This window comes from Corvus hawaiiensis, chromosome 2 (assembly GCF_020740725.1).
Source record: "Corvus hawaiiensis isolate bCorHaw1 chromosome 2, bCorHaw1.pri.cur, whole genome shotgun sequence".
Classification (NCBI taxonomy): domain Eukaryota; kingdom Metazoa; phylum Chordata; class Aves; order Passeriformes; family Corvidae; genus Corvus; species Corvus hawaiiensis.
In genome coordinates, this window is record NC_063214.1 from 37180578 (window position 1) to 37193724 (window position 13147).

The following is a 13147-nucleotide window of genomic DNA, read 5'->3' on the forward strand; positions in this document are numbered from 1 at the left end:
TTTAAACACGACTGTCTTTTTCGTTCCTAAAAAAAGGCACAAACAATGACAAGCTAAAAATAGCTGTTCTCTTGGAGTTGACGACAGTTTCTGAGAGCTTGTCTTTAGGAAGATGTTGAAAAAAACCTTGCTGTCTTTTCCCCTCCCCCTTACTCTTTTTTAAATGCACACCCTTCTGTTTAAGCTTCCTCACCCCATTGCCCACAGAAAGATACCCACTGATTTGGTTAAGACTTCAGTGTTTCTGCAGATTTCCAAGGGGGTTTACACAAAACATTTAAAGAAATTCTACAAGTCACTGCAGATATTTCTATTAAGTTATGCTTATCCTACGCAAATTGCTCTGTGCTGATAGAGAAGGAGGTAGTAAAGCCTCTTCCACTCGTTTCCTCCCACAGTATCTGCTGCAGTGGAAAAAAAAAAAAAGCTCTTTTCTGGTTTTATTCCTGGAGATTACTTCATAATTCAGTACTGATATCAGTGGTTTCCGGTGCTATAAACAGAGTTGAATCTTTGACTTTGTGTCCCTGCAGCCCAGTAAACAATCAGTTAATTCGCAGCATCCCAGCAGTTGACAGGAGTGAGAGAAGTGGTTTGATTTTATTTTTGTGCTTGTGAATTAAAGCTTTGCCTTCTGGCTAGGTTCTGAGTTCCCTCCTTCTGGAAGATATTGGAGCATTTTGAATTCAGAATATGTAGTTACAAATGTGAGGGCACAGACTTCTTCCAGGATTTTTCTGCTTTCATTTTAATTTTTCTCTGTGTTTCTAATCCCAAGCAAGCAAGAGAACAGTTTGAAAGCAAGGTCCAGTGCCTGAGCTGGGAGCACAATGCAATTCAGGATCTTTAGAGCTAGTCCGCTGCATTTTTATTAAATGAGAGGGAAGGAGTAGGTGGGACTTTTTATTTAAAAATAGATTAGCACAGGGGACTGAACTTGCATTTGAGGAAATGTTAATAAGCCAGCCAGCCATTGTCCTTAATCAGAGACTGTATTTGTAAGTAGAACATGTTGAATCTGTCATAATTGATGACGTTGTCTTTGTTAAAAGGGATGCTGCATCTTTAACAAGAGCAGACAGAAGCAGTGCAGAATCTACCGTAAATTTGAGACTTGGAAGAGAAACCTTTCCTCATTTTTCTGTGTGTAACGTTTGTAAAATATTGAATAGGAAAACATCAAAGCCAGGGGGAAATATAAGTAACTCACTGCTTACGTTTTAATTCCTCACCTTTCCCCTCTGGGTGAGTTCCCCCTCCTTTTTCCCCCTTGAATTTAAAATGCTGGAAGGAAAAGCAACTGAGGTCCAAGTTTCAGATGCTGAATTCTCTGCTAATTGAAATTACTGGGCATGTTTCTATATATGGTTGCTGAAGAGATATGTAGCTTTCACTCTGTGCCTTCAAGACATGTCTTTTTGTAGTCAGAAAAACAGAGATCAATGCATTTTCAAACTGACAGAGGGAACGGATGCTCCTTAGTAGCACATGCTCGGGATCGTGTGTGTACCGTTTGTGCAGAGCAGAGACGCTGAATACTGGTCCATATGCTCCTTGTTTACTGCAATGTTTTTTGCATGTTACTGTGCACTCCGGACTAATGTGAAGGTAAGAGGGGACGAGACAACAATTTGTCAGGAATGTACATGTAAAACCAGCTGCAGAAAATGTCTACCTTGTGTTGCTGAGTACTTTGGAATTGCTGGCTGAACAGGCATATTATTACAGGTGGTTGTGGAGGCTTTGTTTTATTGTTGTCTATGTGGCTAAAGCATAGAAGCATGTTTGAATTTTGCAGTTTAGCGACCTTCAGTTTTTAACTGCTTGCAGTTCAGGTTCTGGGTTTGTATGGTCTGATAAACATGTTTTGATACTGTCCAGGTAGGCCAGAGACAAGATGCCAAAGGCTATTTGTGCAAGGCTATATAGCTTTATATAGGATAAGAATTCCTATGGTCGGATCCCCCCTGCATCCTTCCAGGGATGCTGCTTGCATGCTTTCTTGTTGATTACTTGTCTGAAAGCTGGGAGTCTTGCTGCTGCTATCTGGGTTAGTTTTTGTGCCGATTTGTTTCTAACCTGAACCAAAAGGCTGAAAAACAAATTGTAAGCAATGTCCTAAGAAATACAGAAAGGATTATTACTGCAAAATGCTACAGGAAAATGCCAGCTGGCTGCACTGGTCTCACAGTGACTATTAAGCAGCATTTGTCACTAATGTCAACATTTGCTTGCTCTGTTAATTAGAGTCAGAACTTCAATATAAGTTGCTGGATATATTACCTTCTCTGCAAGTAGGACAATATTAGCAGACAGGTTCACTGGCATTGAATCGAGCTCTCAGCCAAGCTGTCGGCCAGCTGTGGGAATCCAGTTGCATAATTTAAATGAATTACAGTCCTTAGCCAACATATTGGGGAGGCACTTTTGGCGTTCTGGCTTTTTCAAGTTCATATGAGTGTGTCTGTCTGGGAAGGAAAGCACTGGCAAGTGATAGATAATAATAGTTAGAGCAGTTTTACCTGCAGAAATAATTGCAAAGGATTTTTTGCTTTCAAATTGCTTTAGCATGCCTCTGAATTAAAGTGAGTTTTCTGTTGGTTGATAATAATGTGCTTCATATTTATTTATTAGGTCAAAATATTTGTTGTTATTTGATTTAAAAAGTATTTTTCATTAAAACTTCACATTCTAAGACCCTGCTCCCATGTTCTTGCTCAAAGTCTGTACTGTTGTTTGCCGTACTAAATTGCTAAGCTTTCACATTGTGTTACTTTCTAATTAACTTTTGCAATTATGATCCACTTCTAAAGAGGAATTCTTTAAGTCTGCCGATAACAAGCCAAAAAATACAAGTCAAAACTTTGAATGCCATTCTGTCTTCCTAAATACATACATTATCCTTTCCTTATGCTTTCCTATAACGTTTTTGTTAGTAAATTTTATCTGTTTTATATTCCCTGTGATCTATGCAGTAAATTGTCAATATAGAAATGTTTTGAGACCAGCCATTCTTTATTGCTCATTTTGTCCTTCAGCCTGTAGTACTGTACTGAAGATCTGTTAAAGTGGGGCTGTTGCTGAGATGTGATTTCTCAGTTTAAATAAGAATAGGTACAGGGAAAATTTCAATGACTATTTTACTGTCATTTCCACAAGATACCTTGTCAATAAGTACCTCAGCAACTGTTAGAAGTCCCTTGGGTTTAACTTGTGAAATGTCTTTGTTCCCATTCATAGACACAGAAAAAAGTGAGAGGTTTGTACCAGTAGAAGTCTGGCAATTGTTTGGATAAGATAGTTTTACTTTGTTGGAACTTCTTCAGCTGTTGAGTATTTCTGACACAATTGTTTATTATACAGTATCTGCTATTTACATGATATTATTCTGAGGCTGTTACCTCTAGATGTTCTACTTTCAGTAAACTCATCCACTTCCAGTGGATACTTTGATCATCTATTTTCCAAGCTCTGCATTAGGCTACAATAATGTAGGAAAGCAGCACAAGCTTTGCAAATCCCCCCAGGAACTGCTCAAGTATGGCAGCACCACTTGCACTTTCAGTAATTCCTGCTTTTTTTTTCTGACATTGAAGTTTGCTTAATAAATAGGAGTTTATGGAAAGGTGCTCCCTATGCCTGGTCACTGTACAATATGTTACATAGTGTTTCTGATGAACTCTGTTGCTTTTAACTTGGTTGGCACTAACATAAGCCACAGCTCTATGGGTGGCCAAAATAAATTAAATACATTATAAAACATCTGTTTTGTGTTTTGCATTTTCCCCCTTTATGGGTGGAAAAATCCTAGTGGTGTTCAAATATTTTAGCCTTTAAGTCATAAGATAGAATAAAACTATAAGTACAGGCTGTAACAGGAAATAGGTTTGCTTGGCCTGGAAAATGAAAAAGGAAAGCAATTGGGTCTGTTTCTGATGGCAGCTGTGTGCTATGGCTTTAGAGCAAGCAGATTTTTCAAGTTCAAGGTAGGACTCTCACTTCTTGATTGCCAGTCTGTATGAGACTGCCCATGTGAACTTGGTTGGCATGTGCAGACTTATCAAAAGAAAGAGAGGTCTACTCCGTGCATTCTTAACCAAAACCCATTTTTACAGCTGACTAAAGAACAGTACTGACTGTGAACACATACCTGCCTATGTGGATGCTTATTCCTTCCTGCCTGAGCACTGGTTAAAATAGGAAAAAAGATGTCTGAGAAGTTATAAGCAAAATATCTTTGTCTATCAAAGTTTCTCTGGACCTACATTTTGAGTTATTAAAAAAAAAAAAGGAAAAATAACTATTGCTAACTATTATCTGTTTACCACATACAGTGTTATGAAAATTCTACGTTTTGGTCTGATCTCTTCCTTGCTCTCTTGTGTATGCACAATTTTGTACCTCAGTGGAAGAAACCAAAAATGAGCTGAGAAGTCAAGGAATTAAAATCTGAAAGCAGTGCCTCCAAAATCAGAAGTGCTCTTGTAGAAATGTGCAGTGTGCCTGAAAAAGTGAACTCCTGCTATATGCAGTAGTTAAATATCTTGTTGTATTTTCAGCATAGTAAATCTTGGGACCACAGGCTAACTATGGCAGGGGGCTGCCTAGTGTCAAGTGTTTGTTGTTTTAATTGTGTCCACTGTGTATTGAAAATATTTTATTTATATGCAAGAGATTTTTAGAGGTTGCTATAAAAACCTTTCTGTTCTTGGTTTAGGAAAGTATTTTAAATTCCCTCAGTATTAGCAATTTCTTGTAAAACTATGGCTAACATTGTGAATATTTAGGTTCCATAGTCTGACCTAAGCTCTAAAAATTTTATGGATTGGGTCTGGCTTTTCTTAAAAGTTTGTAGGAGTTTTGCCTTCCTCTTGCCTTGGTGAACTCTCTGTGTAGTTCTGACAGATTTTATTGTGAATCTGGACTGCTATTTTTGGCTGAAAGTTTGAGGGTCTTACTGGAGGCACAGCTGGTGCTTCTGGGAATTTGGGTAGCAGAGCTGAAGTCTTCCTTTTGTACTTCAGCACAGAACTAGATGTGAGTGTTGGGCTCTCTCACCTTGAAACATCTTCTTCTCAGCAGCACTCAGCACTGGCTTTGGGGTCGTCAGAGCTTCATGTAAAGAATGTTATGAATTCAGATCCTGACTCTTTGAGGTGCCAAAGGCTTCCCAGCAGGTTCAGAGTTACTCCAGCAGGAGTTTAAGGCTGTCCTCATGTTAATGGGTACACTTGGCACCTCACAGAACTGAGCTCCTGCCTGAACACTGCGTTAACTAAGAGCTTTTTTTGGTTGTGACTGCTAACTGTGGGCTAACTATGTTATCTAAAACTGTGTAGCTTAAAGATTATGCCTGTGTCAAACAATTACCGTGATGTGATTTGTAACTGAAATGTTAACCTATGAGTTGTCACTTTTTGAGGGTCTTGGGTGATGAAGGGGACCTGTTGGGGTAGGAATGGAGCACAGCCAGGGCCTGTGGAGGGTGTTGGGAGCTGGAATCCTTTAATCACATCACCTTTCTGTGTTCAGCCTCTTTTTCCGCATGCACTGCAAAAATATAAATAATTCTTTTAACCTAGAAGTTTCTAACTGCAACCTAAGTCAAGGATTAACAATAAAGGCAGAGGAATCTTAATAACAAGTAGCAAAAAGTTTCATTGCCCAAATCTATAAAATGTCACAAATGACAACTGAACTTCTGACTTCCATCTACATTTTTACACACAGGTGTAATTCTTCCTCTCTGCCAGTATGTATTAATGATATAGTTACATAATTAAGTTATAGATATCCCATATTTTGCCATCTGTACCAAGAGTTGTTTTGGTCTTCCAAAGGAAAAGAGCTTATGGGTCTTTCAGACTTGGGCCTGTATTGCCAAAATATGTCCTGCTGTGCTCTTATGGTATTCTTTGCAAAGACGGGATGAAGTGAGAAAGGACTGCAAGCTCTCACAGACTTCCAAACATGATCCTTGGTTTCTTATGTATATTTTTCTCCTTTAAATGTTCAATCATGCGCCGTCATCTAGCACTTCTCAATGAAGTGAGGAACAGTTCAAAAGCCATAGGAATGACTTTGATGTAGCATTTTAAAAGGAATAAGCAGGAAAGATTGGTTTCTCAGTTTTCCTAATGTAATTAAGAATTGACTCATGAGCAACTTTATTTGAGTTTACTCCTTTTTGTAGTTCTGATTATGTCTGACAGTCTGACTTACTTTACTCATAACTTCAGAGACATAACTAGAAGTGGCAGGTCAAAGTACAGTTCCTCTGCTACCTTAGGATAGCAAGGCAAAATGTGTGTTAGTACTAGAAAGCAAACAAAGCTGGTGTGGAATTTCCACCTCGAGAGGTTTGAGGATAAGGAAAAAGATAATACTATATAGGTTGTGAATATATAGTTGCATTTCTGTAATATATATTTTCATTTTCTTATGAAATGTTTGCCTAGGCTGTAAAATAAGCAAGATCTTGAACTTTCTAAGGGATGTGTGTAACACCTGTGGGATCTAGCCTCAAGAGCTACAGCCAGCTGAGCTGTTTGTATTGTTGTCATCCTTTCGCTAGACAAAGATGGAATTTTAGGGAAGTCATAACTCATTGTGAAAAAAGGAGTTAGTGAATTCTTGGACCAACTTCTACAGAGAAAGGTCTCTCAAAATTATGACATTAACAACACAGCATTCCTTCCTTTTGGTAGCTTGCAGTACTAGCAGTGCTTATGATTCACAGAAAGGTAAAGTTCTCATTTACGGCCAGTTTTTGCAATCACACCAGTGACATTAAGAGGAACTCATCAGGAAATCTGAATTTAGTCTCATACTGTTCAAGCAATAGTTCTGTCTTGAGTAAGAAGTACATTGTTTGAATGTTGAAGATTGATTTTTCCACTTTTGAAATCAAACTTGGGGAGATCTGTAAGCATTTATAATACCTAAGTATATACTTTACCTCTCCTCCCAGCTTCAAGTGCTGATTTACAATACATGACCATAACAAGTTATGAATGGAAGAGGTAATTAGAGTAGATTAATAACACAGCAGCAGCTCTGGTTTTCTAGATATGATAAGACTGGGACTATATTTAACCCATGGACTAAAATAATATTCCCTTAAAGGCCATTGCAAATGTGTGAATAGGTACAGAGATGCTAAAATGACAAGCACAGTGTAAGGAATTAAATCCACTACTAAGAATTCTTTATGAACTCTGAGCAAATAGGAATATTTTGCTATTGGGATAAGGGGCACTCATCTAAAGTTAGAAGAGTTAGTCACAAAAATAGTGGATGGAAGGTGCAGAAGCTAGTCACTGATTTCTTCATTCAGAAATTTCTGGATAGATAATAATACTGAGAAAAATACTTCAGTTCTATTTTGTGTCTCCCATCTTCATGTGGACTCATTAGAGATTATCTAATGAGCTATTCCTATCAGAGATACATAATTGGCCTTTTTGTTAGAGGAGACTTAGAAAAGATCTAGGACTGCAAAAGTATTTAAATTTCTTGGGTTTTAAATATGTGCAAGGAACTAGAATATAATATCATGTCTATATGTGACGTTTTATGTTTACATAAAAATGATGAAGAGTTAAATCCTCTACCATTAAATCACTGCTGATGGGCTTGCCCTGTGTGCTTAAGATCCGAGTGTTTGTGTGATTTTTATGAGATTGCATAGAAATTAGATCAGCAATCCTGTTTGCAATGCTGCCTACAAAATGCAGTGGTCCCAGGCAAAAGTAAGTTTTCTTTTTTTTGGGAAACCCTGTTGGTCCTATTACGTGGATGGGGAGGAGCGCAGGAGACCATTAATCAGTGGTGGATGGAGTTGACAATACCTTGCCACAATTAAAGGCAGCCCAGAAATCTCTCCTGCTTATCTTCTATCTACATTGACTTTCAACTTCATCTGTTTTTCCTGTCCCATTTGTTGGCGCTAAGATGGAATGAAGATAGCGGTGTGGTTAAGTGGCAGGTTCTGTTTTCCAGGGTAGCCTTCACTGGTGTGCCCTCTCTTAATGCCACTGCTAGTGGCTGTATATATACATTTTGGACATGCTGAGATGGTTTGGTTCCACGTTTTTGGTATGGGATGAATGCAAGAAATGCTTGTATCCGTTTTCAGAAGGGGAAGCCCCCATTCCTTTCCTTCCATGGTATCTTTACAGACGGTTGGAGACAAGGAAAGTGTCTTTTGCAAGTGAAGCTGCAAAAGAAGATTCCAAAAGGAGAACTGATATTTTTTTTCTCTTGTGGACTCACACCAAAGAAATGAACTCTGGAACACATTCAGCGCAGGCGGTCTGCATTCCACCTGTGTTCACATGTCAATTTGATAGCTACAGATTAATGGCTAATACAGAAATTACAGAATGAAAAAAACCCTATTATTAAAGGCATAGCCATCACCAGTTTCTCAGATGAGGAGGAGGAAGAAGTGGCTGATTTTTCATTTTCTACTCCAGACAGATCTAAGTGTTTGAAATAGTATAAATTCTCCTGATAACTGAGTAGCTTTGAGACTTTTTCTGGGAAGACAAGTAAAACAAAATCTGAATCCCACAAAGCAAAATATTTTTTTGGTTTCACGCTCACCAAAGAAGCAAACCTCTGAAATTTCAAACAGGAATCTCTGCAGAGAAATCGTTAGAAAGGCTTTCCTGCCTTTGGTAGCACAAGGTTCATAAAAACTTTTGAAAAAGAAGATTAACTGGAGAAGTAAAATTCAGAAAAGCATTTTCATCCAAGTTGCAGAACAGATGAAGAGAAATATTATAGAAGGTTCACACATATTTGCAGATATTTTGGACAGGATTTTCAGCCTGCTCAGATTTGTTTTCAAAACTTCAGTTTTCCTTTGCAAACAAAATCAAGTGGACAAGTTTTCAAGCTGGGTAGAACAATCACACTTAATCTAGTTTGTCAGAGCAGACTGTATAACTAATATGAGCTTTTGGAGGAAGGATCCATCTCTTGACACCTGCTCTACCTATTAGAAAAACATTCTGTTTCTGTTGAATAATTTCTGATGATCAGAACCTCTCACACCTTTACAAATGTATTATTCCAGGGGTTAATTAGTCTTCTAGAGGCATGTGCCATATTTCTCGTCTGAATTAATCTAGTCTCAGCTTCCAGCTTTGAGTGCCTTTCAATTTTTTGCCTCTTAATCTGCTGGACTAAGGAGCCTACTACAAAGGGTTGTGTCCCTGTCAGTAGCTCTGGGCTACAGTAAAGACATCATCTAATCATCTCTTTGATTAAGTAAATACACTGGGCTCCTGTCATCTCTTACTGCAAGGCATGGTTGTCAGAGTTTTCATCTGTCTCATGACCACTCTTTGAGCTCTCCCTGGTTTTCCAGCAGGAATGCTGAGCTGTGCCTGCCACAGCTGCATGGAGCCTCAGAGCAGTTGCAGCCCTGTGCAGAAGTAATGAATGTCCTGACTCCCACAAAAGTTACTGTGTGCATGTTCAGGGTTACAGTGGCTCCTTTAGCCACATGGCTGCGCCGGGCATTCATGTCCTGCCCCATATCCAGCAGGATTGCCATCTGCTTCACACTGGACCTCTCTGGAAAGTGCCAGTAAGGAAGAGTTGCTCTATTCCCAGAGTCAGGACTTCATTGCTGTCTGTGTTAAAAATTACATTGACCTGTACCAGTGACCTGTCTTCTGTGCTGTTTGCCACAATACCTCATTTCTGTCATTGCTAAAAATGGACAGCAGTAAGTGACTGAATTTTCTCCCATGTTGGTCAGCATTTGAAAAGCATAGGGCCAGGATCAGTTCTTGAGGATCTTGCCAAACACAGGTGGTCATGCTAAATCCTGTCAATTAGATACTTTTTAATCCATTTAATGTGTGCCATTCTTTTTTTTTTTATTAATAAAATGTCATGAAGTGCTGGGTTAAATGATTTATAGAAGTCTAAGCATACTATACCAATGTTTTTACCAGTGTCAGCCAAATTTATAATCTCATCTGAAAAAAGGTATGATGATATTTACCTTGACAGTATCTGTTTTCCATTGATTTAGCATTATGTGTATTTCTTTCCTTCCGAAATTAGTATCTATTTTACCAGCAGCTCCATGCTAAGTGCTTGGCTAATTAGCCATGACTAGCACAGTAGAAATTCCTGAATCTCTTTAAACCTAGACCTTGTTTAAATTCCTATTTAGAAATCTATCTCTAGTTGACCCCTAAGAAAAAGTCAGGAAGTCTTGAAGGGTCGAACTTCTCACAAAATAGGAATTTCCTGGTTAAAATGGAAAAGTGAATGAATTGTGAGTGAAACAAATCTGGTATGGAAGAGATGGTTTCTTGTATTGCAGCATCTCCAGTGGCTGAAAAGCAGCAGATACGCTTCTGGGTACTCAGTGCCCTTTGGTCTCCCTTATATCCTTAGATTATTATGGTATCTGCTAGCAACTGACTGACTGGACATTATATGAAATGTGATTTTATTAGAAATGAAATCATACTGCATAATTCTTCTAGAAAAGGGAAATGTTAAGACTTTGAAAGATTATTTCAATTTTACTAGATGATCTGTGAAATCAAGAACCTGAATTCTTCCTGAGAAGGTGTTGGGAGGGCTGATCAGTACTTTCATACACTCTGTGCTATGTGCTTTTGAGATTTTATTAATTTCTTATGAAAACCTGCTTTTGTAGTGAATCACATGATACATTCATACATCTCTTGTAATGCTTGGGCTATTAAAAACAGTGACACAAAGGCCACATGCTTGTTTCTAGCCATGTGTGGAAACCAAAAGATGAAAATAACGCATTTTGCCTCTAAAGCAAGAAATCTATCTAATGAGCTCAGGTGGCATCCAGCTCACTTAACTTTAGACATAACCAATGTAAACATCTATATCTAGTGATTTAAGGCTCCCTTTAGTGTCAGTATAGAGGAATTGTCTCTTCTAAGGCGTGATTCATATGACCTAGTTTAGATATCTACATGGGGATGAGATTAATTGTGTCCTGAAAGTGCCAGTTTCTCTCCATTTGCCAGAAAAAGCTTAGGTGACTAGCTGAGATGTAGGTCTGTCTCGCTCTTACAGACATTTCCATCTGGTAAAATTAATCCTGTCCTTCCAAGCAGGAAAGACGGGATTTTTAATGCTGGTCAGGCATCTTTTTCTCTCCTTTCCTTTTGCATGGAATAGAAGGCATACATAAAAATGTTGGGAGGAGGAACAAGCTGTTGTGAAGGGTCAGCCAAGATGCCCTGGAGATGAGGCAAGAGCAAGAGCTTATGGGACTGTGAGATCATCCAGTTTGTTTTCCTTTGTTTTTGTCTTGGTTCTTGCTTCTAAATTACTTAATTAATATACAAAAAATAAGCAGTGAGCAATTGTACTGAGCTGTTTGCAGCACATTTTTCTCTTGCCCGGCTGGTAGATCAGCCCATTACTTAAATGGTGTTCGATTGTTCTACTTTTTTAAATTGCTTTAAAATTAAGAGAGAACAAATTAAGGGCTGCATACTTAGGTCTGGTTCTTTTCTGAGCTCTGTGCAGCTTTCACAGTGTAGGCAGGTGCTGCCAGGACAAAAAAAAGAGAGAGAACTCACGTTGAGTTTTTTAGCTTGAGGCGCAGGGTCTTCATCTGAGCTTGGTCCCTATCAGATAGTAAATCTAGATAAATGAGAACAAGGAGGAATGGTTTTAAATTAAAACAGGAGAGATTTAGATCAGATGTTAGGAAGTTCTTTACTCAGAGGGTGGTGAGGCACTGGCACAGGTTGCTCAGAGAAGATGTGGATGCTCCGTTCTGGGAAGGGTTCAAGGAAAATTTGGACAGAGCTTTGAGCAATCTGGTCTAGTGGAAGGTGTCCCTTCCATGGGAGGGTGGTTGGAACCAGATGCTCTTTAAGGGAGTCTTCCAACCCAAGCTATTCTATGATTCTATGAGAAACCAGTTCAGATCCCCTGAGATTAGATACATACAGTTGTCCAGGTGAACAGCTGACTGAATCATAAACCTTAAAAAGAACCCAAAAGTATGGGATAATCTCAGGGATACACTTGGGTAGAAAGAAGAAGAAAGACTGAACATGAGCCTAGAAGTGTAGGTGTGGCTCTGAAAGACCTGAACTGCTGCAAGGGATTCACCAAAAAATGTCCATATAAGTAACAGAGTCCCTAATGCATCCTAGGGCAATATTTGCTGAGTAATAATTAACGAATATTTCTACAGTACATCCACAATAAGTTTGCAATGTCTCTATAATACATGTTAAACTAGCAAGCAATTTAAGTGTCAGAGACTGTTTAAGATAATTACCAAGTTTTTAAAAGCTGGTTACCAGGGAATCTGTGAAGATCTAATCACCCTTAGCTGTGTGACCAAAACAGGTGACTTGAATTTCCCAGTTAGATTTAAATGTTGATGTGATTTTCTAAAGAGATCATATTTCACAAAAGTTTGGATGGTTAAGTGAATATTTATTTCATTCTTTTTCACACCAAAAATGTAGTACTTCTCAACCTAAAGACGAGCTTGGATTTAATTGTAACCTGTAGCTTGTTACTATGTACTTGTTTTTAACAGTATTAAGCTAAGGGAGAATGTTTGCTGTCTTCTGTTTTTAGGAGAAGTTGTGTATTTAATACAGAATAATGTTTTAAAGATTTCTTGACAAGCTAATAAATCATGGATGTATGGATTGTCTCCCATCAGGATATGGTTTCACACAGGATGATGAAACAAAGATTCAAAAAGATTTTTTTTTTTTGATCCATAGTTGTTGGAATGCATCAACTCTACTGGAAAAGTTTAAAAAAAAAAAAAAAAGAGAGAAAGAGGAAAGAAAAACTTTCCCCAATGATCAGTTAGGAAGAGAAGTGTGAGCATTCACTTCTGGGTGTCTTCTCCAGTGCATAAGGTGTTCCTGATTACCTTTTCAGAAGTAATTTCATAGTTTCTTCATGACCTTCTCAGTGTCCTCCATTGGTTTTTCTTGCTATTTTGCCAACAGAGCTGGCAAGAGCACTTGTCAATCACAGCTGATAAGCTTGGCCCATGCATCTTACAAGGAAACAATGGCTGTCTAAAAGATGAATTTTTTACTGTTATTACCTGTAAGCACAGTTTAATCCCTAGCACAGGATTTAGATA

The 13147-nt window shown here is 38.4% G+C and overlaps 1 protein-coding gene across 17 annotated transcripts in view; it reads left to right on the forward strand.

The window, feature by feature from the left end:
- DLG2 (discs large MAGUK scaffold protein 2) overlaps positions 1-13147 on the forward strand; it is a 1000200-nt gene that overhangs the window by 263038 nt on the left and 724015 nt on the right. The window contains exon 1 of one of the 17 annotated variants that reach the window (XM_048294445.1): positions 1008-1608. The exons of 15 other annotated variants lie outside the window; for them this stretch is intronic. In XM_048294445.1, coding sequence (XP_048150402.1) covers positions 1489-1608 — 120 coding nt within the window. In that variant the 5' untranslated portion in view covers positions 1008-1488. Of the gene's footprint in view, positions 1-1007; positions 1609-13147 lie in introns of those variants that run through there. One more of the 17 variants, XM_048294449.1, reaches the window with a different exon arrangement.